General features: G+C 36.6%; 2 protein-coding genes across 2 annotated transcripts; both read left to right on the top strand.

Moving 5' to 3' along the window:
- The first annotated feature begins 4116 nt into the window (after positions 1-4116).
- On the top strand, positions 4117-5601 carry LOC121256153 (ATP-dependent Clp protease proteolytic subunit 2, mitochondrial). The gene is made up of 2 exons (XM_041156818.1): positions 4117-4583; positions 5058-5601. The coding sequence occupies exons 1-2, from the start codon at positions 4271-4273 to the stop codon at positions 5480-5482; spliced, it is 738 nt and encodes a 245-aa protein (XP_041012752.1). The 5' UTR covers positions 4117-4270; the 3' UTR covers positions 5483-5601.
- Positions 5602-14292: 8691 nt separating this feature from the next.
- LOC121256577 (ENHANCER OF AG-4 protein 2-like) lies at positions 14293-24905 on the top strand. Its single transcript, XM_041157424.1, has 12 exons — positions 14293-14763; positions 15279-15355; positions 15846-17933; positions 18021-18540; positions 20290-20398; positions 20513-20625; positions 20692-20879; positions 21967-22654; positions 22739-23225; positions 23462-23542; positions 24332-24423; positions 24818-24905. The coding sequence occupies exons 1-11, from the start codon at positions 14650-14652 to the stop codon at positions 24400-24402; spliced, it is 4536 nt and encodes a 1511-aa protein (XP_041013358.1). The 5' UTR covers positions 14293-14649; the 3' UTR covers positions 24403-24423; positions 24818-24905.
- The last annotated feature ends 747 nt before the right edge of the window (positions 24906-25652 follow it).

The raw sequence follows: 25652 nt of genomic DNA, 5'->3' as shown, positions 1-25652 counted from the left end.
TGCGAGTGAAATGTCATTATTAGAGTGTAAACACGTAAGGGAGTGTGTGGGGTTTTTCACTAACATTCTTTTAATGCAGCACACTACGATGTCTCATAGGAATGACTCATCACCAAAGGGTATGGTAGATAACTCATACTTTATTTTGCAAGCCATGCAACAACAGTTTGAGCGGTTGAATTTTGTGTTGGGTGAAGTGAGAGATAGGATGGATCATCAAGAAGCGGTAATTAAAAATTTACAGGGCATGAGAGATAGGAGACGATGTGAGTTTAGTGTTGAAAATGGATATGAGAATGAAGAGTATGGTGATTCTCTTGTTGCCAAGCGTGTACTAAATATATAAATTAAGATGGATAATACAGAGCAGCAGAGCGAGAACATTTTTTATACTAGATGCCACATCAACAACAAGGTATGTAGAATGATTATTGATGGAAGGAGTTGTATTAATTTTGCTAGAACTACTTTAGTTGAGAAATTGAATCTACAAACCTTGAAACAGCCTAGACCATGCAAGTTGCAGTGGTTGAGTGATTGTGAGGAGGTTGAGATAAATAAGCAAGTGCTAGCTTCTTTTTCAATTGGGAAATACCATGATGTAGTGCTTTGTGATGTAGTGCCTATGCATGCTTGCCATATTTTGTTGGAGAAGTCGTGGCAGTATGATAAGAAGGTGATCTATGATTGATTAAGGAACATGTACAGTTTTGAAAATGATGAAAAATAATCAAACTTACTTCTTTAACTCCAACACATGTCCATGAGGACCAACTTAAACTGAAATGTGAGGTTGCTCAAAAAGGAAAGAGTGAAAATGAGAGTGATCAAAAAAGAAAAAGTGAAAGTGAGAGTGATCAGAAAAGAAAAAATTAAAAAGAGATTGAGTTAAAAACAAGAGTGAAAGTGAGATTGACCTAAAAAATAAGAGTGAATGTGAGATTGAGAAAAAAAGAAATAGTAAGAACAAAAGGGAAAGAGAGAGAGAGAGAGAGAGAGATGAGAGAGAAAAAAGATAAGGGTGAGGCTGAAATCTCAAGAAAAACAGAGAATGAGTTGAAAAACAATTGTGAGGTTTAGAGTTCAAAAAATGAGAAGAGTTAAAGAAAAAAAGAGAGTGAAAATGAATAGAGAATGAGGCCAAAACATCAAGAGAAAGATAGAGTGAAAAAGAAAATAGAGAGGTGACTAAGAGTCAAGAAAAAAAGTGGAGCCATGGGAAGAAAAAGAAAGAGAGATTGTAAAGAGAAACAAAATGACAAAAGTGAGTTTTTTTGCTAACGCAAGTTTTTATACTATCGAATTTAACGACTCTTTGCCTAGTGTTGTTATTTCTTTGTTGCATGGATATGAGATCATGATTCCTAGTTGTGTGTTTAGTGGATTATCACCTATTAGAGTGATAGAGCATTACATTGATTTTGTGCCAGGTGCGACAATCTCTACCCGACCTTTCTTTGAAGAACATGAGTCCTTGACGCACTCAAAGGGACAAGGTAAGTTGAATAGAATGCATGCCAAGTGGGTACAATTCATTGAGACCTTTCCTAATGTAATCAAGTACACACAAGGTAAGCAAAATTCTGTGGTTGATGCTTTAGTAAGAAGGTATGTCCTTGTCATCATTTTAGATGCAAAGTTATTGAGAATTGAATATGATAAGAAATTCTATGTTAATGATGATGGCTTGGCTAGTCTGTATGGAGTATGTGAGAAAGCATCGTTTAGTAAGTTCTATAAACTAGATTGGTACTTATCTAGAGAGAATAGACTTTGTGTACCCACTAGTTTTACGCGTAAGTTGCTTATGTGTGATAGACATGGTGGCTTGTTGGGTAACTTTGGTGTAAGGAAGACTTTAGACGTGTTACATAAACGTTTGTAAGAGTATCATTTGTCATTTATTAACGTGTTGCATGAACGTTTGTGGGAGTATCATGTGCTATTCATTAACGTGTTGCATGAACGTTTGTGGGAGTGTTGCGTGCCATTCATTGAGTATGCATATAATTGGAGTGGTCATTTTGGTGTAAGGAAAGTTTTAGATGTGTTTTATGAACGTTTGTGGGAGTATTATTTGTCATTCATTGCATTGTTACATGGACGTTTGCGGGAGTATTATTTGGCCTTATTAGAGTGTGCATATAATAAAATCTTGCATACTACTATTTCTTATTCTCTTTTTGAAATTGTTTATAATTTTAATCTACTTACTCATTTAGCTTTGATGTTTTTGCTTGTTGATGACAGGAGTAGTTTGGATGGACTTTTCCAAATTCTTAAACAAATTAATAATAATGCATATCAAGTGGATCTTCTAGGTAAATATCATGTTTATGTTATTTTCAATGTTACTAACAATTTCTCCTTTGATGCAGGTGAAGATTCGAGGTTGAATCCTTTTCAGAAGATGGGGAATGATAGACACCAAGATAGACCTAGTCTTAAAGATCCTTTACAAGTTCCAAATGGGTCAATTAGAAGGTCAAGAGTAAAGAAGATCAATGAGGCAATGTAAGGATTCGTGCAATCCACTTGGGGTGAGTCTAGCAAGAGCTCAATATTCAAGATGGGCTTGAAGGATGAAGATCCAGTTCTGATTCATTTGATACAAGCTATGGAAGAGGGCAATAATATGACTTAAAAACTTTGGGCACTTAAAGGCTTTCAAATTGTTTAATTAATTTAAAAGTCTTATTTTATTAGTTCAAAATAATTGGGTTTATTATGAGAATGACTTAAGTGAGGGCACATATTCAAGGGCATATTGGAAAAGTTATTATTTTGTTGAATTAGGGCTTCAAGAAGTTACTGTAGCAGCGTCACTATAAATGCGTTACTGTTGCCGTGATACTATTCACTCAGGGGCATTTTTGGAAGATGGAGATTTATTTTGGCTAGGGTTTTAATTATGTTTTAGTTTACATATTCTTTGTAGTCTCATTTTAAGAAGTTTTATGAAATTTGATGAATTTATTCATTGTAAGTTGAGTTTATCTCTTCTTATTCTTGATTGAACTTTTGAACTTATCAAAGGTAAATCACAACCTTTGTGGCATTCCACCTTGTAATTTGGGTTCTTGAAACAGGTTTTTCAACGGGTCTAGATTTTAATATAATTTAGGTTCTTGAAACGAGTTCTCAACGAGTCTAGGTTCTCCATCCATTGACTTGATTTTAGTTTTCTTGGGTGAGTTTTCAAATTGATTATGGGTTCAAGGGATTTCATTCTAACGGGTTCATATCAGAGAGCCTATTCTCGTGCATGGGAGTTGCTATTTATACTATAAGCCTGGGGGGACAGATCGTGTCTGCCCCCATAGAGTCCACGTCCGTCGTACTGTTCCCTATGTCAGAGTTCTTTAATGCGGCGTGGCTCTGCGAATGTGTCATTAACTTGGCGTGTAGCTTAGATAATGGTACCATTAATGCGTCGTGGTTTTCTAATTTCCTTTTCCCAGAAAATATCCTTGGTGGTCAGTTGATGTCTTTTCTGTCAGGAGATCAAGGGTTTTCCACACATTATGCCTTCTATGCAGACGACACTTGAGAGCTAGACACTACTCGATTAGCCTTTAGATCAATGAGTCTCATCCCCTACAACACCCTCCCTTTTGCAGGTTGCATCCAGAGGACCCTACACATGGGCCGGGTTGGAAACTTTGTTTGTTCTAAGTTGAGTTTTTTGTTTTAATTCCCTTAACTTTCATTCATAGACCCGTTGGTCTTAGAAGGGGGAAATCCTCTTATAATTGGAATTGTTTTTTATTTTTTATTTGAAAGTTTGAAAAAGTTGTACGGCTTCGTTTGGAAGTCAAATTCATTTCAACTCATCTCAATTCATTATTACAACTTTTTTAAATTTCAACACAAAATATAATAAACAATTTAACTTTTTTAAATCTCAAAATAATAATAATATTAAAAAATAATATTCTAATAATATTTTATCATCTCAACTCAACTCAACTCAGTTCAACATCCAAACACAGCCGTAATGATTAGTTTGAAAAAAATTATAATGATTAGTTTAAAAATTTTATATTTAAATTATATTTAAAAATATGATAAGATACATCAAATGAAAATTTTGTCTCTTCTAATGCCCAACAAGCCCTAAGTTACATTTCCATCGGCCAAAACATACAAGCGTTTCTCGTCTGTCGAAGGTACTCATCGGTAATCAAACAAACAGACCTACTCCTTCTCCCTTCTTTGAGTTTCTTTGAAAGTCGAAGATCTATTCCCCTTCTCTTAACTTACAACCACGATGAGGAGCCTAATTTCAAGAGCTAGACTCCTCGCCGCCACCTTATCGGCCGGGGGATCAGCATCGACGTGGGCTCACCAGCCGGTGCGCAGGTACAGCCTTATCCCTATGGTGATAGAGCACTCGTCGCGAGGCGAGCGCGCCTACGATATCTTCTCCCGCCTCCTCAAGGAGCGAATCGTGTGCATCAATGGCCCCATCTCCGACGACACCTCCCACGTCGTCGTCGCCCAGCTCCTCTTCCTCGAGTCCGAGAACCCCTCCAAACCTATCCACATGTACCTCAACTCCCCCGGCGGCGCCGTCACCGCAGGTCACTCATTTCTCTATTTCCACTCTCTTCTATTTCGTACTTGATGAAAAATCCCACTCTATTATTTAAATGAGTAGCCTTGTTCAAGAGCTTAAATTCGCAGACGTTCAATTACCGATGATCGTGCTAATGCGCAATTTACCTGATTTCGGTTACATTTGATAATTCAGAAAATTGGTCGTATTGTACAATGAAATGAGAGTTTGTTTGAAATGTTAAACTTTAACAATGTGAGCTGTTTCAATGGGTCGCTTGTTGTTTTGGGAACTAATGGCATCTCCTTCTGATGAACAAGTGGTCGTAGAAAGTGAGGTGTTTGAGTTGTATTTACCGACAAAGATGACGGGGCTTAATTTCCAAATGTATCAGTTTTATAGTGATTTTTTTTGGTTTAGTAGATCCTAATGAACTGGATTTAAGAGATCCAAGCTAAGTTTTCTAGGTCTCATTTTTTTCTTCGATTGAATTATACAGGTCTTGCCATTTATGATACTATGCAGTACATCCGGTCTCCAATCAATACAATTTGTTTGGGCCAAGCTGCATCGATGGCATCTCTTCTTTTATCAGCAGGGACCAAGGGTGAAAGAAGATCTCTCCCGAATGCAACAGTTATGATTCATCAGCCTTCGGGAGGATACAGTGGGCAGGCGAAGGATATGACAATTCACACAAAGCAGATTGTTCGGGTTTGGGATTCGCTAAATGCACTGTATTCAAAGCACACGGGGCAGTCGATAGAGATAATTCAGAAGAATATGGATAGAGATTACTTTATGACACCAGATGAGGCCAAGGAGTTTGGGATTATTGATGAGGTTATTGATGAAAGACCAGTGGCTTTGGTGACTGATGCTGTTGGAAATGAAGGAAAGGACAAAGGTTCAAGTAAGGATTAGAGAGTAACAAGAAATATGTTGTTTTGAGATTTCTTGTTAACCTTCATTATAATAACGTGGTAGTTCTCGACTTGATTTTTTGTCTTGTTTATGAAGATTGTTAGGTTTGACAGTGCAAAGTATGACTGCCATTTGCTTGGTTTCAGTTTAAAGAAATCGCGCCTTTGTTATTAAACTTCACTCACGATTGGTGGAGTTTGCTCTTTTTATTGGAAAAAAAAAAAAAACCTGACGTATATATCAAAATTGTTATGACTTGTGAAATATATGTGTGTACCAATTGAAAGTTTAAAAGGAAACATTAATCTGAACTAGATAGTCTCTGCAATTTATTTGACACAATTGGTTTCCTCAGAAATTTTTAGTTTCTGAGCCTAAAGGGTGAGTTTTTGGTAAATGGTTTTGCAATGAAAATAGCGGCAGCTTCTTCAATTTAGTTTTTAGTTATTTTTTTAACGTTATTGTGATTCCGACAACGTGGTTAATGTTCTTTTCCTGCTTGAGTATGTTTGTGACCACAGGGCACATAATGCCTTTTGATTTCCTCTTCCCCTCTCCTTCTCCCCCCCTCTCATATTTTACTTTAACTTTGATTTGAGATTTTTTGGCTGTGTTTTCCTTATTAAGATGAAAGCTCATCCCCCCAACCTCGGTCCCCTGGAGAAAGCATCAAGCAAATGGATTACCGAAGATAATTTGGTTAGGCAAGGATCCTTCTTGAGCTTGAATATTGGCCTCCATGCATATCTCAGGGGTTTGATGTGTGATTCCATTGCGAGGAAAAAGCTGGGAGGGGGGGGCATTTTTCTTTTGAGTGGAAGGGATTCATTCTGATGTCCACCACTGGTAGCTGGCACTTGCTGCCCATCATTTCATGTTCGTACATAATGGGTGTATGTGATTAGTTTCACAACTGTATGGACTGATTTGTTTCAACTTGTGAATATTCATTAAGCTTTGATTTTCATAAGCGGCATTTTAATAAATGTAACCGTAAGCCAGTTTCTGTCTTGGTATTTTAGGTTTGGGAACTTGTAGATAGGAAGTTGTTGGAAATGTTTCATGATCCTAGGGCAAAAGTGTTGGCTGTTTGAGTCAACTTGTTGGCACTTATATTGGAGCCTTTACAATCCACCATAATTATCAAGTGCATTATAGAAGCTCTCATTTAATGGAGAAATGTTGAAGGAAAGTACCGTATCCAACCTCTCCCACAACCCCATTTGGATGGAATCATTACTGGGTAAAGGACCTTTTATTTTGAGATGGTCGATACTTCATATTGATATTGGATGGATTTTGGTTTGGAGTTCTAGTTAACAAATTGAGTAGCAGAGAAAAGGGAGATTTAGAATACGCGATTCTCCACAAATTTCTCCATGATCTTTTTTTTTTTTTTCTTTATTCAAAAGGAAGGTGCATGTTGTGAATGGATTGATTATGGTGCTAGAACATCCATCTGATCATTAAGGCTGTCATTATGGAATAGTCTCTTTTTTTCTATGGAGTGAGAGGGGGTGGGTTTTTGTTATGATCCCACATCTACTAAGTATGTGATTGGTTGATGGTTTATAAGTCCCTAGGCACCCTTTCCTTGTAAGTCTGTTTTCAAGGGTGGGTTCTACATAGTGAGTTCACAATAAATGGTATCAGAGCCATTTGTTACGGTCCCGTGTGAGTGCCGGGACTGTCGGGACTGCCGTGGACATTGGCTGCAGAGCGTGGTAGTTGTTAGGATCCCACATCGACTAAGTATGGAATTTGTTGGTGGTTTATAAGCCCTTGGGTACCCTTCCCTTGTAAGTCAGTTTTCAAATGTGAGTTTTATCTAGTGGGTTCATAACAGTTTTAGAGAGAAAGAGAGAGTGGAGAATTCTTTTAGTCGGCATGTTTACTTTTTTTTTTCACCTATAAAAGTATCCCGTCACTTATTCTTGTTTATGTTTCATCGCCGTAATTGTTGCTTGCCATGGAGAAATTTTAACCACTTTAGAGAACGACATTGGAGGAGGAATTGCTTGACTGCTTTGATGTAGTTGTCAATATTAGAGTTGTATTTCTTCTATTCCCGAGTTTTTGTTGCAATAATTAGAGCCTACTGAGAAATTGTTGCTTTAGAGACAGTTATATAGAAATCATGTTGCTAATGAGTTTCACTGTTGTTACTTGTTTTCACTATATTTCTCATAGAGAAACTTGCTGTTTTATAAGGTTCTGTTTAAATTCCTGTACTCCCGTTATCTTGTAAGTTAAATCATTCTAAACACATAGTTTAATGGTCAATACACTACACTCACTGCTTTAGATTGACTTGTCTCAGAATTATTAAGGAAACTGGAGATCTGAAAAAACAAACCTGAGTTTAATGTTCAACACTCATATAGTTTCCCCATTTTTTCAGAACTTTCCAAAGCAAAAAAATAAAATAAAAAATGGAAACGTCTTTTAAACACCAAAAGGTTTTTCTATTTATTTATTTTTTTTAAAAAAAAAAATCATCTAGTCATTTGTCTATGCTATAAAGGGAAAAAAAAAAAAAACACCTCATAATAAATGCTTTTCCGTTAACATTTAAAATGAATGAATGAATGTCGTAATGGTAAGGATTGAACTGAATTGTGAATAAAATAATTGGGATATTTTCCCTCACCTATTTTTTAAGTGATTTCATTTTGTACCTACCATCTGTCCTAAATTCTTAAAAAAAATTAAAAATTGCAATTTTGTAAGATCATGCTCATTCATGACCTGTTTTTGCTCGTCTTAAAGCTTTAGGTCTTAATCAAATTTAGGCATACAACTTTTTTATAATCTCGGTTGAATATTACAAAATTAGTGATAGTTTAGAATTATAATTCCTACTTATTCTTTAAAATAAAATAATGCGATAAATTACAAAAACCCTCAAACCCCACCCCCCCCCCCCAAAAAAAAAGAAAAAAAACAAAACAATCCATGTTGATTTCCCTAATTATGAAAAAACTAACATAATTGGCTTCGGCTTAAAAGAAAAGAACAAAATCGTTAGTAACTTCATTGTTTTAATTGAAGTTTTTTTTAAGAGTAATGTTACATACAGTCGTACAGTCGTAGAATGTGCAAACGTCACATAATCGTTTTTTAAAAAAATAAGATTTATTATCAAAAAATTAATTTTTTTCACGTGGGTGATGTATTTACTTACTTTTTTTAAAAAAATTGTGCGGCACTTATGCAGTCAACGATTGCAAATATCATTACTCTTTTTTTTAATGTAATAATTGGCTATTGGTCTTGATATATATTGTTAATTACAATATGTTAAATTATTAGTAGCATTGTGCAGGTGAATTGTTTCAATTTAATGCCTTAATCTGGCTTAAGAAGTAACTTGAAACTTACAGTCAGTTTTAAGGCGAATTTTTATTGGAAAATAGTTTGAAAAAACTAATAATTAGCCTCAAATATTAAAGAGTATTGTTATTGGACTATCTAAAACTTACCGCTCACTAGGTGTGGCACCACCATGTAATGCCACATAGTTTATAAAAAAAAGAAGTTATATGCATCTAAAAGTACAAAAAAAAAAGATCCAAACTCTAGATTTTTTATACTCCTATTATGTTTGTATTTTTAATTTTTTAATAAATCACTATTTCAAGAAGGTCGTCTGATAAGTAAGTTTTAGATGATCAAATAGCATTATTTAATATTAAAATAATCAATATAATTTGCCTTTTAAATAGATTGGTTGTTATATTCTTTCTAATTTGGAGGTTTTTAGTATTTGTGACACATCACTTATTTCGTTGACCTTTGTTACCAAGTTGAATTGTCGATACCAGCCATGCGGCATTGCGGGGTTAAAAAAGTTTTTAAAGATAATTATAGATAGTATAAAAATAAAATAATCTAAAATTTGAGAAAATAAATACAAAAATATAACCTCCAGACACACACACATATATTAGAAATATGAAAATTAAAAATAATATATAAATAGTTAAGAAATGTAAAGGGGTAATGCCGGCCGAAGAAAAATAATAATTATATGGAACATCGCTCCCTGAAGAAGGTGGAGATTTTCAGGTAGGGATGTAAAAAAAAAAAAAATTGAAAAACCATTTGAATTGGTTGAATCGAACCATTGGAATTGAACCGGTATATAATGATATATTTGTCATTAGTCTAATAGACCAGTATCATTATATACCTGTCTCACCAAGGGTCAAATGGCCAAATCTTAGTCGTGGGTCATAGAAATCCATGGTCATGGCTTGGTCGTGGGTCTCTATATAGACCCACAACCAAGCCATGGTCATGGATTTTTGCTAGGCAGTAGGCACGGTCACGACTCTGAAGAGTGAAGATCCATAACGCTACCTACAACCAAACCGTGGCCATAAGTTATTATATTCTGAAGGAGATCCATAACGCTACCCACAACCAAACTGTGGCCATGAGTTATTATAATCTGAAGGGACCGATGCTCATGACCATGGATCTCTCGGCCACAACTAATTTGAGTTACCTACAACCATGTAAAAAGGTGAAAAAAAAATTGGAAGAATGTGGGGAGGTGGAGGAGGAGAACAAGAGAATGAGATGAAGAAGACAAAAAGACGAAGAGAAAGATCTAAAGTAAATGGCGACTACTGGAAGAGATGAAAGAAAAATATGATAATTGATTGATGTTTCCCCATTATCTCAATTCCCTTGAAAGAAAAATAATGTACCTAATAATGAACATATGGCTTAAAAAATTATAGAATAAAACATAAATAGACTATAACACATATGATATAAGTGTATTAAGGTACAAACAATTAGGTTATTACTAGATAAATTATTTATGTAAAGCAAATAGCGCAGTCAGATGCTTTGATGATGATGACATGGGCAATTATAAGCAACACGATTTATGCTTTTAAACATTGTAGCTATTGGATCAGTGTCTTTAAATTCTAAGATCTAAAATGAAAAAAAGATAAATGTATGGAGTGAGTTTATTATTTATTTATGTCGAATATAGAATTTTTTGACATCATTAAATAGGACTGACTAACAACCACTAAAACATAATTGTCTTGCCTTAGGATGAGATGGTCTAAACCTCTTTATGTAGGATATTAAATACTTTGTCAAATTGCTTCAATTAAATATATTGTCTTACCACCTAGATGAGCACCATTGAAAGCAAAACTGCTCCCCACCTAGGTGAGCACTACAGAAACTAAAGTGTTTGCCGTCTTACTAAGCATCAGAGGAAGCAAAGTGCTCGCACCCTAAGCGAGCATCGTGAATGAGTATGAAACTTGCCACCTTGGCAAGTATCATGGAAAGGGAAGATGCTCGCCCTTGGGAGAGCAGAAGTGTTCAGCTCTCAGGTGAACACCATGAAAAGTAAAAGTGCTTACCACCCAGGCGAGTACCACGAGAGACAAAGTATTCACACCCTATGCTCACACCACAAGAATAAAAGTGCTCGCCACCTAGGTGAGAACTGTGATGGAGCATAAAGCTTGCAACCTCGGCGAGTATCGTGAAAAGGAAAAGTGCTTGCCTGAGGAGCAAAAGTGCTCGCTGCCAGGTGAGCACCATGGGAGGTAAAATGGAAGCAAAGAGTGAGCACCCATGGTGAGCACCGTGAAGGAGCATGAAACACACCACCTTGATTAGTATCATGAAAAGGAAAAGTGCTCACCACATAGACAAGCACCACAAGGGGTAAAATGCTAACATCCTAGGCTCACACTGCAAGAACAAAAGTGTTAACAACCTCAGCGAGCACAATGAGAGACAAAGTGCTCGCACCTTAGGTGAACCGTGATGGAACATTTAGTTGGCCACCTCAAAGAGAATCGTAAGGGAAAGTACCCGCCTGAGGAGTAAAAGTGCTTGCCACCCAGGTGAGCATCATAAAGAGCAAAAGTGCTTGCCCTTAGGCTAATATACTATAAGGGCAAAATTGCCTTCCACCTAGATGAGTACTGGGAGAGCAAAAGTGCTAGCATTAGAAGAGCATTATGGCACAAAAGTGCTTACCACCTTTGTGAGCACCATGGGAGGTAAAGTGCTTCTCATATAAGCAAAAGGGTCCATCCCTTGGTTGATCTGGATGCATGATGATGTTGTAGTCCATTCCTTAGTCGACGTATACCCACTGTGGTACTGCGGTCCATTTTTGAGAAAAGCTTAGACCCATGATGTTGTTGTGGGCCGATACCAACATACAGTGCAATCGTTGTCGTGGGTCTTCGCACCAGAGACCCATGATGTTGTCGTTGGTCCAGTATTTCATAAACTTTGTGTAATTCAAATTAAATAAATTCAGAATAATCTAAAGTTGAGAATTTTAATATCACTTTTTCTTATTGATATTTTATATTACCATTGAGATTTCCGAATTAAATAATTAAGGAAAAAATGTTTATATTTTTTCAACTTATAACTAAGAATTATAATTGTGTATTCTATATTGATAATTGATAAAAAATTTTGAATTACAACAAATGACATAAAAAAATATCTTATAACTTTTCGTCATTGTAATTGAAAGTTACAATTAGATAGGAGTGTAAATTGGTCCAGTGTGGGGGGAGGTTGAATCGAGAATTTTGGTCCATCATTTTCCCAAATTGGACCAGACCGATCACCCCTAGTGCACCAGACCAAACTGTTAGCTATCGGTCCAAGCTACTTTCAAATGAAGGTCCAATCATACAAAAAAGTACTTCATTCTTGAAGTATAACAAAAAAAAAGCCGCATTATGTATTTTCGGCCCATTAGTATAAAAAAAAACCCATACTGTTTATAATTTTGAATAATACAACTATTTAACTTTATTTGCACATTTTTTACTTAAAAATAGCCTAAAAATAAAGTTGTTCAAATTATCGAAATTGATAATTATACATTAGTTAATTGATATTAGTTAATTAATGATTATATATTTAACATTTTATTTTGTCAATAGTCATAGGTTAGATGAAAATGACATAATTCACTTATATAACTACTATATAAAATAATATATGTAATTTATAAAAAAATATTTAAAAAGATATATTTGTAATTCAGTCAGTCCGGTTTGGTTCGGGGTGAGAAAAACCCACCTCGGGACTAGACTGAAACCCATTTGGTCCTACAAATGGAGGACTGAAACCGACCAAACAAGTTTTTGATCAGGTCCGGTCCGGATCAAATGGTTCGGTCTGATCGGTATTTTTGGTTTGGACTGAAATTTTACATCCCTACAATTACCTAATAAATAATATGCTAGTATGCCCTCATTTTGCACTCTTATTTTGATCACTTATATATTTAATTTTTTTTTTAAAATTTGTTTTTGCTTATTGATTAAGGAAGTGATTATTAATGTATTAATATTTTTATTTTTATTTTTTAAAAATGTTTAAACATGTTTAGAAAATATTTGAAATAAAAAACAAAAAAAGTAAAGTGCAATTTGCACTAGAGGTACACCAAGCAATGTTTTGAATACCGTACCGGATAGCGTACCGGTCAAGGCACTGGAACGAAATATTTCGGTACCGGTACCGTTTCGGGATAGCGTTTCGGGATAACGTTTCGGGATAGTCGATCTATAAATAAATTATATATATAAAAATTATATTCTAAAATAATAGTCTATATATAAATAAATTATATACAAATACATATATATATAAATTATAAATAGTATAGTCTGAATTGAGGGTTAAAAAATAAGTTTGTAGTTTGAAAAAACGAAAAAAACGAAAAAAAAAAAAAAAAAAAAACACACAGGCCGAAATATCGGCCGGTACCGGCCGAAATATAGGCCGGTACAGGCCGAAATTGAGGCCGGTATGACCGGTACCGGCCGGTACGGCCGGTATTTTGGCCGGTACGGAACAGATATAGTACCTGTACCGGCCGGACGGCCGAAACGAAAAATTTCGGCCGTACCGGCCGGTACGGTACGAAATTTAAAACTTTGACACCAAGTGGATAAATTGAGAGGGCATAGTAGTACTACCCTTAACTAAGTTTTGGTGGGACCACTCATAATTCAGAATTTTTGAACCAAATAAATTTAGATAAAAATAGCGTAGGTAATTTTCTAATCTATACTTGATAATTAGAATGATATATTTTATAAAAAAACTGATATTTTTGAAAATTACTGAATTATATAAACTTCGAAAAAATAGAAAGTTTAATTTTGCGATTTAAATATATTTATTGATATTTGTTAAAGGAAAATATATTAATAACTATTACTTAATCATTGCAAACACTTTCTAACAATTAGTGAAACCTACCGCTTTATCAAATCTCCATCAAAACTTAAAATCCTTCGTCTCACTTCTACGTTCAAATACATATATTTTTATAAATTAATTCATCTCATTTTAACTCAAACTATTTTACTATTATTTACAGTAATAATAATAGTAATACTATATACAATCATATATTATTACTATTATGGACTTCTTAAAAATAAGTAATACTACATACAATCGTAGAGTACGCAAGTATCGTACAATAGTTTGGAAAAAAATTAGATTCACTATTAAAAAATTAATTTTTTTTATACAGATCTTGCATTTACTTATTTTTTTTTTAAAAATAATTAAGCTATACATCAGTCGTACTCTTCACACACCTTATATGATATTTTTTTATATTTAATATATTAAATGTGCTGCAGCTACAGCCAACAATAGAATTATGTAAATAATTTTTCTTTCAACAAATGGGCTAGAAGGTCCAAAGCATCCGAACGCAGAGAAAGCCCTCAAATACTGAACATACCTAAATACCTCAAGGAAATCTCAAAAATTACCACTGCGTCCCCAACCCCAACCTCAAGCCACCCCCCTCTCCCACAAAAATCAATACTCTCTCTCTCTCCAACCGCCACAACCCCTCTCTCTCCCTCTCTCTACGATTCCACAGACTCCGTCTCCTTCTTTGTTTCTTTGATTCAATAATTAAACAGTCTACGATTCTTCCGATGCCCTAGCATCTCCAGGGCCGGTGCCACTCACCTCCGGCGGCACCTCGGGTTGGGACGACTATAGGTCTTCTGGTTAAGGATTTCTCTAGATTTTCTTCGTGGGGTAAATCTCACAAATTCGATTCGATCGTGAGGGGGCACACTCTTAAATTTAGGGTTTTTGCGGCTCCGGCGAGCGCCATGGCTCCGGCGCGTAGACGCGGAGCGAACAACAAAGGCAAGGACAAGAGCCAGTTGAGTCTGGGTGATCTTGTCCTCGCAAAGGTCAAGGGCTTCCCTGCTTGGCCCGCCAAGGTCTTCATTTTTCTTCTTCCACGCTTTCTATATATCCGAATCCTGATTTTTTTCTTAATACTAGCTCTTTGAAAGTCTGGGTTTTTTTGGCTCTTGATTTTTACCTTACTAGATTTTTCATTACTATGATCTTCACCATATGCCCTAATCTTTTTATATCATATTCGTTTGTGTCATGCGTTTGACTATAGCCAGTTTGTGTGAAATAGGGTTCTGTGTCCTTGGTAATGGTGCTTTTCTCTTTACGAAAAGAAGAAACCCAGTTGTTTGCCTCTTATTTATAGTTGATAAATTGATGCAAGCTTGGCTTTAGAGGGTGTTTTATATATATATATATGTATGTATTGACTTATTTGTGTATGTATGCATTTATATATATATATATGTTTATGTACAAGTATGTTTGATATATGTAAGCTCATATTTATTTGATGGATTTATAGATGCCATACATTGTTTGGTTATTTAGTGGTTTGGTCGGTATTTGAGGTAGATTTTATTGATTGTGTTCACAGATTAGCAGACCTGAAGACTGGAAGCTGTCACCTGACCCCAAGAAATACTTTGTCGAATTCTTTGGAACACGAGAAATGTAAGTATGCTAAAGATTTATGAATGTCCTGAATGGTGCCCGACGTATGCAAGCTTTTAAAGCCACTAGTATACTGAAAGTCAACTCTACAATTTTTCATGGAAACTCTTTCAAGGCATTGGCTTAACCCTGATGGTGGTTGGCACATTAACCCTGATATATTATTGTTTGTAAACTGAACATAACCTACAAACTCATTTAGAACAAACATCACTTTTCTTTATGAGTAAGAAAATTTTATTAGTTGTCAATAAGAAAATCTTAATACACAGTGTATACGATAGATGTACCTGGTTAGCAAGAGCAAAAAGATTCAAAAAGAAATCTATGTTTGTTCTAGATGAACTTGTAAGTTATCTATCGTATTGTGGGATGGTTATCCCATCCATTTCTCTTTGCATGCACGTTCCTTATTTGTCTTGTTGGTTAAGTTGACTACTGGCACTATAACTTCTTTCTTTGCCCTTTGGCTATTTTTTTTCATTCGCAGAGGTTTTGTTGCCCCTCTGGATATTCAGACCTTCACTAATGAGGTTAAGAGTAAATTATTAGCCCGGTGCCAGGGTAAAACAGTTAAGTGCTTTGCTCAAGCTGTGAAGGAAATCTGTGTGGCATTTGATGAGTTGCAAAAAAAGAAATCAAGTGGTTTGGGAGATCATACTGATGGATCAGATGTTGGGCCTGAGGCTCCTTCTGCTAATGGGGTAGAGGATGATGGGGGTGAGGTCGACTTAAAGGTTGAGACTGGTAAGATGACATACAAAGGAGAAACACTGAATGAGGCTGTAAGTGATTCTGGCTTGAAGTTGGACCACTGCTCACAGAGACAAGGTGGAGCTGAAAGTCAAGAAGTAACGCCATCTGTCTCCTGTCGAGCAAATGATCATTTGTCTCTGATTATGTCTCCTCAGAAAAATAATAGAATATCTGATGGTGCAAAACCAAAGGAAGTGGTATCACCGACGGCCAGTCCAGATAATTCTTTATTTCTAAAGAAAGAAGTGACTTTTGGTAAAAATGTTGAAGATGATACCTTTTGCACCAAGCAACGTGGTGAGGCACAGAAGGTATTAACAAATGGTCACAAGTCGAAGAAGATTGGTGCTTCAAAGAAGAGATGTGGGAGTGCAGTTGGACTAAACAAAACTAGCACGTCTGCTTTAACATCATTAAAGGCTGACAGTGATGGTCATTCTGTTGATTCCTCTGAATCACTTGAGCGATCAAAAGATGAAGTTAAGGTAAAAAATGACTCTGGTAGAAGCATGCGGGAGTTTTCTTCAAGCCCTCTCAAAGCAGATTCTGGTATCAATGCAGGAAAAAATTCGAAAGATCTGCTAAAAGCAAAAAAGCATTTCAAGGTTGCTGATAAAATGCCGGACTCTGGTGTTGATCCAGATGAGCAGGCCAAGGAAAAACCTTCTGGCAAGGAAAAGAGGGCCCAGCATGGACTTGGAAAGCCTAACCGTGGAGCAAATGATGTTTTACATCCTGCCAAAAAGTCTAAGTGCGAAGATATGGGTGATGTTGCCACCCATGGAGCACATGCTAGAAGAATTAAGAGTGACTCTCCTAGGCCAAATGCTATTGACAAGAAGGCATTGAAGACGCCAGAATTCAAAGGCTCAATATCATGTGTCAAACCAGAAACTAATCTGGCTTCCAGAGGCCAAAGTTGTAATTTTGGATCCAATGCTTCTGGTGATGAGGCTGCACTACCTGTAACAAAGCGTCGACGCCGAGCAATGGAGGCTATGTCCGACTCTGAGACTCTTCCTGCTGATGATAAAACAGAGAGAAAATCTGTGTCAGTAAAGAATGATGTATCATGTTCTAGTAGCATTAAGGTTACAGGAATTCAACAGCACAAAAAACGGAGAGCTGTTTGCCTTTTTGATGACGATGACGATAATGAGCGCAAAACTCCAGTTCATGGTGGATCTGCTAGAAACATTAGAGCATCTTTGTATGTTTCAGATGCTACCAGGAGCAGTGAAGCACAGAATGATTGTTCTAAAGATGCTCTGCATGTCGGAGTTTCTACTGGACTTGAGGATGGCCATTCAAAAGAGTTTTCCTCTGAAGTGCAAAATGAGTCTCTGTCACCAGGTGAACGTCAAACTGATGAGAAGATGCCTGAAAAGGAAATTGCTACCCATATTTCGTGTAGTCCGAGGAAATTATACTCTGAGCAGTTGTCATCCAAGGAATCGAAGGAACAATCGTCATTGAAGGAGGCAAAATCAATGTTGATTTCCCCTAGAAAGTCTCCCCATTTAGGTCCTGTGACCAGACCAGTGGCTGAACAGCATAAAGTGGCTGAACAGCATAAAGTGGCCAAGGCTTTGATTAAAGTTTCTGCTACTGTTACTCAGAAGAAGGTTCATGCTGGGTCTGCTAAGGGTTTGGGTGTTGTTTCTAATGGCATGAATTCTTCTCAGAATCAAGAAACAACTCAAAGAAACAGACCTTCTTCAGGAGAAAGATCTAAAGCCCCTCCTAAATCAATCTCAAGGATCGGTGAATCTACTGTTTTGATTGATAATTCAGTAGAGTATAATTCTTTGCCCAGTGAAAGGTATGTTCACTTTTATCATGTTTTTTTTTTTTTTTTTTCATCTTCCTGATTTACCTGCTTATTGCTTTTTTTTTCCCCTTATTTCAGAATGGAAGCTGGTAGGGAAGATAAAAGTAGTTCTTTGGCTGATTCTAAGACTCCAGAATCTGTTATGTCCATGAAGCATCTTATTGCTGCAGCACAGGCAAAAAGGAGACAAGCTCACTCTCAGAACTTCTCTCTTGGAATTTTCAGTTCTTTTGTATCTGCACCTGATGTCCCGGGAAGGAGCCCCAGTCCACCCACAGTGCAGTATCTTTTGACTGGTACTAGCAATGTGCTGCAGGCAGATTTGCAAGGATTACATTATCCCACAAATTTGGCTTCTCCATTAAATCATGGTCACCAATCTCCATCGCAAAATCAACTTGACGTTGAAGAAATTGAGGAAAGAAGAGTTAGTTCAGGGCACAGGACTGACGGAGGCTCTCTGAGTGGTGGTACTGAAGCAGCTGTGGCTCGTGATGCCTTTGAAGGGATGATAGAGACTTTGTCCAGGACTAAGGAAAGTATTGGACGTGCTACTCGTCTTGCTATTGACTGTGCAAAGTATGGAATTGCTAACGAGGTAGGTTATATAGTATGCTTATTTTTTTTTAATCTTTTTTTAATTGGATCATGCTAAAAGGTGTTTATTGATCTGGATTGTATATTAAGTAAAAAATTTCTTAAACTTGCGCATTCATTGCACTTTTTTAGTCAATGTCACCATTTTCACAATTCTTCTTGAGGAGATGTAGGTCCAAGCAGCTAGAGTCGATATGTTTTATTAGTAACGTGACTTTTTTATAATGCGGGCAAAGTTTTATTTGAATTTGAAGGTGCCATTTCTGAATTCAAGTTCTCTTATGGGTCACTTGTTAAACTTGTACTCCATGGTTGTTATTGCTTGGATGTGGCTCAACTAATATGAAATTAAAAAACCCGACTTCCTTAGTTCAAACAAGTCACTGTATTATGCTCCTTAACTGTAGTTTCTATCTTCTATCTATGTTTTTTTTCTGACTTATAATGCATATATGGGGAATCTTTAGTTGTGGTTTTGCCTGGCACTGCTTATTTTGGTAATTTTAATTGTGTTCAGTTGTTTTTTTTGGGGCAACTGCTTACGGACTCTAATATGCTTCTTTAGCTGGGTGATGCACCTGTCTCTTCCAAGTCTTTTGACATTTGGGCTTCGGCTCAAGCAGCAATTATATGGGATTGGTAGAGGTCTTACTTTTCAATATCGTAATGCAAATGGACAAAACAAGGGAGAAAAAAATAAAAAAGCTCACTCTTTCGGTTTTTGCAACCTTTACTATTAAGATATGTAGGCTATGCTGCTTGCTCTCCTTGTTCATTTTAATGTTCTACAGTTTATGGATGAGTTTTAATTTTGATGATATAAGGAGCAAGTAGTGGCCCTGTTTAACCCCTAAGGGTTGGCTCAAGTGGTAAAGGTCTTGGGCTTGGGGGTATGCTCCCCCCAGGTCCAAGGTTCAAATCCCTTGGGTGCAAACAATCTCTAGGGGCCACACTCCCTGGTGAAAAGCCAGCGATTTAACCAGTTTAGTGTAGGGAAACTTCCGAGGGTGCGGTGCACGGGACTGGGGTTTACTCTGCAGGGGTGGGTCCGAAGGGCCCTGCCTTGGAGAGGTTCCCCGACATTAAAAAAAAAAAAAAAAAAAGTAGTGGCCCTGTTTTTATGCACAAACCTTGTAAAATATGATAGGCAAATGTTCTGGAGATTATTCAGAGTTAAGGTGCCATCTAGGCGAAGTTGTAGCCTATTAATTGCTTAGGGTTACTTTCAAGTGAGATGTTTTGTTATTTTTCTTTATTTGTTTTGTCTGAGCTTTTTTCTTGACCATGATGCTACCTGTGGAGAATATATTCTTTTTTACCAATATTATTTAGAAATAAATTATTTAGAAAAACAATTATTTTTTAACATAATATAATTAGGTATCAATATAACAACATTAGGGATGATACCAATAAATAAAAAAATAACAGCACTAGGGATGATGTTATTGGATCTTATAGTGCATGGTTGTTTTTCGGGAGTTTTTGCCACCATATTTGATATGTAATTATCTTTTTCTTTTTAATCAATGAATGGTATGCTGGAGCGACAGAAAATAAGAACCCATTTATGTTAAGAATGTGTTGGTCTTAATGACAGGATTTTGTGAGTCCCCACATAAGGCCTTTTTATTGGTTCTATGTAGGACGCTAGGTTAATTATCCACGAGAATGATAGGTGATAATTGACTGGAAGAGGTGCTATGCCTTTAGGCAAGACTTGAAAGTTTGAATTTAACATTATTTGCAGGTAGTGGAACTTCTCATACGGAAGCTGGAAACTGAGGCCAGTTTTCATCGTAAAGTCGACTTGTTCTTTCTTGTAGATTCCATTACGCAATGTTCGCATAGTCAGAAAGGTACTTTTTCTTTAGAAAGGTCCTCTTTTCCATGGTTAGTCTCTCTCAATTGTTAACGAGTGAATCATTGTTTCAGAACAAGATTGTTTAGCTAGGATTGTAAATAATGTGCAGGCATTGCTGGTGCTTCATACATTCCTGCAGTTCAAGCAGCATTGCCACGTCTTCTTGGTTCTGCTGCTCCACCTGGAGTTGTTGCCCGTGAAAATCGTCGTCAGTGTCTCAAGGTAAATTTACATTGATCTGAACCCTCATGTCGCTTTCAAGTTTAATGAAGCTATATTCTTTATTAGGTTTTGCGGTTGTGGCTCGAGAGGAAGATCTTACCTGAATCTATTCTTCGGCCTTACATGGATGACATTGGGGTTTCAAACGATGATACGTCCGCCGGTCTTTCGCTGAGACGTCCATCACGAGCAGAGCGAGCTGTAGATGATCCATTAAGAGAAATGGAAGGCATGCTGGTTGATGAATATGGCAGGTCTGTAATATATTTGTTTTTCAGCATTTTATGAACTCTCACTCTCCTACTCATTTCTTGTCGATTGTACGATTATTAGCCGTTGAATAATGATTTCACATTGTTCGACAAGATTTGTCAGTTATTGCTGCAAGACTATGTCATATACCATGGACATGGAGAACAGTTCTGATACTATATTACCTTCCAATCGAATGAAGAAAAATAACAATTTAGATATATCGTCTCTGAACTTATAAAAAAAAAAGATATATCGTCTCTGAAATAATTAGTAGTTCTATATATAATGAAACAAATAGTTTTGTCGATAAAAAAAAATTATAACTATTTGTATAAACATACTGGTACCGATTGCCAAATTTAATTCCCTGGAATCTGTCTTTCATCCCCTCCCAAAACAAGTAAGTAATAAGATGCTAAGTAATAGATAAATATGACCTGTCTTCTGTTCCGCATCTTGCTTTATTATTTTGACTTATAGAGTGCTGTGAAGTTCGTTTAGATAAATAACATTCTGCACTTAGTTTGATAAATAACATTCTGTGGCATTGTTGACATGCTTATCTAGTTGTGAAACTGATAGATCTAAATGTGAGCCTACAATAGCATTGAAGATTTATTGAATTTCATTGTTTTTGATAAGTAACAGAACTTCATTAAAAAATGCAAAACACACATCCCAGTAGACAATGTGTATACAAGAGAGTCACCTATCTAGATATTTATTGAATTTCATGATAATTGACTTTTATGATGGTATCATTATATTACTTATCAAAATGATGGTGTCATTAATCACTTATCAAAGTGATGGTGTCGTTAATAATTTTCTGTAGAAATTGAATTTGGTTACATGTGAATCAGCACTTGGTTATTCATAAAAAAAGATTCTATTGTAATTTGTTGTTAATTGTATTTCCTATTCACATACTCTTGCTATCTTGAATCTTTTATCATTTTTAACCATATCCAAACTAAACTTGTTATAATCGTACATAGAGCGGTTTAGGAAACCTACCCGCATGTGCTTATGTGTTGGCGTTGGACTTCCTAATAACATTTTGTTTTCTCTTGGTGGTTGTATCAGTAATGCTACATTTCAGCTGCCTGGTCTATTATCTTCCCATGTATTTGAAGATGAGGAAGACGATTTTCCAAGCACTTCAGTCAAGGAAGCTGGTGATGCACTAGTAGTGGATGCCGATGCCGCAAATGCATTGGAAGATTCAGAAACACATACAATTCCTCCAAATGACAGGCGCCATTGCATCTTGGAGGACGTGGATGGTGAGCTCGAAATGGAAGATGTTTCAGGACACCTGAAGGACGAAAGGCCCTCATTCATAAATGGTTCTCTTAAAATGGATTCACAACTACAGAGCTCGAATGGGACTTTGGAATTTGCTTGTAGTAATTCCACCGAGTTGCCCCCACTACCGGAGGGCTCTCCACCATTGCCTCTTGATTCTCCTCCTCCACCACCACCTTTGCCTCCTTCACCACCACCACCACCCCCCCCATTGTCTCCATCACCCCCACCTCCACCGCCTCCCCCATCACAGCCAGCACCTCTTCAGTCACAGTTACCTCCTCCTCCCCCTCCTCCTCCACTATCACACTCTGGTGCTCCACCATTGTTGGTTGCTCAATCTCCTTTACCAGCCCAGTCTTCATTACTCTCCCAACCCTTTTTACCACCCCAATCATCAATACAGTCTTCCCCACAGTTGGCATATCAACCACCTGTACCTCACGAATACTGCAGCACATCTAGTGTAAGACTTTTGCTCGTCATTTTCTTCCATTCTCTTGGTTATATTTGTTTATATATCGTATCAAATTCTTTTTACTGTATACAGGGCAGCCAACTTGTTCAAATGGCTGGTCATGGGGGTCATATTGATAATACACAGAGAAGTGAAATGTTTCCACAGCAGTCATCGTGTTTTTCTTCAACAGGAGTCTCCAATTCTCGCGAACCATCTGGATTTAATTCTTCAAGGCAATTAGAATATGGACACAATGATATGTATTTAAATCCACAAATTTCTCAAACCAACCAACAATTTCAACAAGGTGATACCTCTTTTACACAAAGACCCATACACCCTGCCCCGCCTCACAACCAGCCCAGTCATTTTTCTTATACAAAACCGACGATTCAGCAACATGCTCAGCATTCATATCACCATCCGTATTCCTTGCCCTCCCTTCCGGATGGCCAGAGGCGATTTGTTGCTGATGAACAATGGAGGATGCCCTCAGGGGATTTCAAAACTGAACATCAGCATGGTGGGTGGATGAATGGAGAGAGAGCTCATTTGGGACCTACCTTTGGCCAGGAAGGTACTAATGCTTATTTTCTTCTTAAGTTTGTGTTTTTAGTCTTATCATATGCTAACTCCACATTTCCAATTGAGAAGAGACTTTCTCTAAACCTTGAAAACAAACTAGTAAATTTATACCTATTTCACACGTTCTTGTTCTGTGTGCTATTTGAGTATGTACATGCTTTATTTCTGATGTGAGATAAAAATATTTACTGAATTTTATAATGGTTTTAAAGCACATTCCCATGGCAGGTTATTTTCGGCCACAGGCAAATAATATTGGTTTTCAGCGTTCAGCCCCTAATAATCTACCAGCTGGGGCTCCAATATCAGGTGACCTTCTATTTCTATAAAAACGCTGCCCATATGTTTTTTTGGAAGCAACCTTGTGTACCATAAAAAAATGCATGGGCATGGCTTGATTTTGGGTTATACTGTGTCCTATGGACAGGCACAGGAGATTTATTACTATGCCGTAAATGCATGTTGCATTTATATTTTATGTGTCAACCATTTGAAATCATCCGTTATAGGTTTGGATTCTGGTCCAAACATGTTGATCTTCTTGTAATATTTATTAAGGATAAAGTTAAAAACTATTTATTAAGAATCTTGTAACAGTAAGAAGATTGTGCTGCCTCCCACCTCCCAAACAAAAAATAAAAGGAAATAATGAACAAAAAAGGAACTTAATTCACTTCTGTCATGGTAAGAATATTATTAGTCTCAAAATAATATTCGATGAGAGAGAGGAAGATAAAGAGAGGAAAGCTGTAAAGTTTGACTTTCAATTTCTGCCTTCATTCTTTGTGTTCCCTTTTTTTTTTTGAATTAGGAAAGATTTTGCACGGTCATAGTGTTTTTGTATTGTTGAATAAATCAAGAGTCATGCACTTCGTTGCTTGACTTGCATACCACATAGGGATGACTTCCTATATCCTGTCTCGGTATCCCTGCTAGCTTGCTAATAAAAATTAGTTTCTATCGCAGACAAAATTGTTCCTAACTAGGTGTAATCACATGTATACTTCCTGTGTACTTGGACTATGACTATTTCTATATCAATAAAATATCTTCTTTCTTACCAAAAAAAAAAATTATTTTGGTCTTCATTTTCACCAGGTCCTGGCGTTTCCCAGATGTTTCCATGTAGACCAGACATTTCTGCTATTAATTGCTGGAGGCCAGCTTGATAGCCTCAAGTGAGAACAGCAGTAAGTTCTTGGTTCTTTGCAGCTGTTTTAATTAAGCCAAAATGGTTTATTGCTCTCTAAATAAAGTGGAAGGTCACCCCATATGCAGTGTGACGTGACAAATCTCTCTTTATATTAATTTTTTTTTCTCTTATAAAATTACATTAGTGGGAAATCCTTATCATATTTTAAATAAACATAGACGACCTTAGTCAGTTATTCTCATAATTTTCTGTTTTAACAATTAACCAAAAACATTTAGGACTGATCACTTTGTAAATTCCTATACTCGATTCCAGTCCAGTGAATTCAACATGGCTTATAGAAACCTTCTTTTATTTTTATTTTTATTTTGTCTTAAGGGGTGCCCTTCATTGAGCTAATTTAACTGGGATTCTCTCTCTTCCTCTCTCAGGTGATCAATATGTCTTCTCTTCTTTGGGTGGCACACAAGTTCCAATGGTCAATTACATAGTTCCTCAGAGTAAGATTCAGTCTCAGGACAAAATCCATCTACCACTTGATGGCAGTGTTTAGAACTAGTGGAGGCTCTTGGCAGGACTCTGTATATTGTAATTTTTCCTGACAAATGTATCCCGAGAACATTTGCTTCCAAGTGTAGGCCCATGTTTCTGACTTGGTTAGTGCATCTGTTTCTAACTCCTGTAATTATTTGAGTATCATGTACATAACAATCAATTTCTACACCAAATTTGAGATTTGGTGAATTTATATTATTTTTCATTTTCGGCATTACTCTCTGATCTGTTCCTCCATTACATACTTATGTGACATGCTTCTCTATTATTGAACACTATCTCAGCAGTAAATGTTCAAATCTTTGTCTCATGTTTTTTAAATAAAGGATTGATTTAAATAACATCTAAAGCTAAGCTTCATATGGATATGAAGTTAAGCTCCAAAAGTTTTTGTGGTGTAACGTTAGCAAAAAGCTACACTTGGCAAAAAAATTAGCAAAATGTTTTTTTGATTCATAACATCAGCAAAAAGTTAAACAAACTATAAGTTGAACATGACTGTTATACAGACACACGCATATACATTTGTGGGTTGCATTTTCTAACTGGTGATGGTGGGTTGCATGAGAGCTGTAACCCTATAGAATTCCAAAATTCTTCCCTCCCATTAAATTGTGGACTCCTTTTCTCCCTCTCTTTTAAAGTGGGGTGGGCATTTATTGGCTACAAAGGCTAGCAGCAGGTTTTCCCTGGCTATAGTTTGTGATATCC

The sequence above is a fragment of the Juglans microcarpa x Juglans regia genome, chromosome 3D, assembly GCF_004785595.1.
Source record: "Juglans microcarpa x Juglans regia isolate MS1-56 chromosome 3D, Jm3101_v1.0, whole genome shotgun sequence".
Classification (NCBI taxonomy): domain Eukaryota; kingdom Viridiplantae; phylum Streptophyta; class Magnoliopsida; order Fagales; family Juglandaceae; genus Juglans; species Juglans microcarpa x Juglans regia.
Note: the sequence above shows the minus strand (reverse complement) of the source record. Positions and strands in the feature narration are given on the sequence as shown.

Excerpts from the sequence above, each read along its gene's own strand:
- LOC121256577 (XM_041157424.1), top strand. The coding sequence starts at position 14,650 with ATGGCTCCGGCGCGTAGACGCGGAGCGAACAACAAAGGCAAGGACAAG. Across the intron at positions 14,764-15,278 it reads TCCCTGCTTGGCCCGCCAAG|ATTAGCAGACCTGAAGACTG; the intron begins GTCTTCATTTTT and ends TTGTGTTCACAG. Across the intron at positions 22,655-22,738 it reads AATACTGCAGCACATCTAGT|GGCAGCCAACTTGTTCAAAT; the intron begins GTAAGACTTTTG and ends TACTGTATACAG.
- LOC121256153 (XM_041156818.1), top strand. The coding sequence starts at position 4,271 with ATGAGGAGCCTAATTTCAAGAGCTAGACTCCTCGCCGCCACCTTATCG. Across the intron at positions 4,584-5,057 it reads CGGCGGCGCCGTCACCGCAG|GTCTTGCCATTTATGATACT; the intron begins GTCACTCATTTC and ends TGAATTATACAG.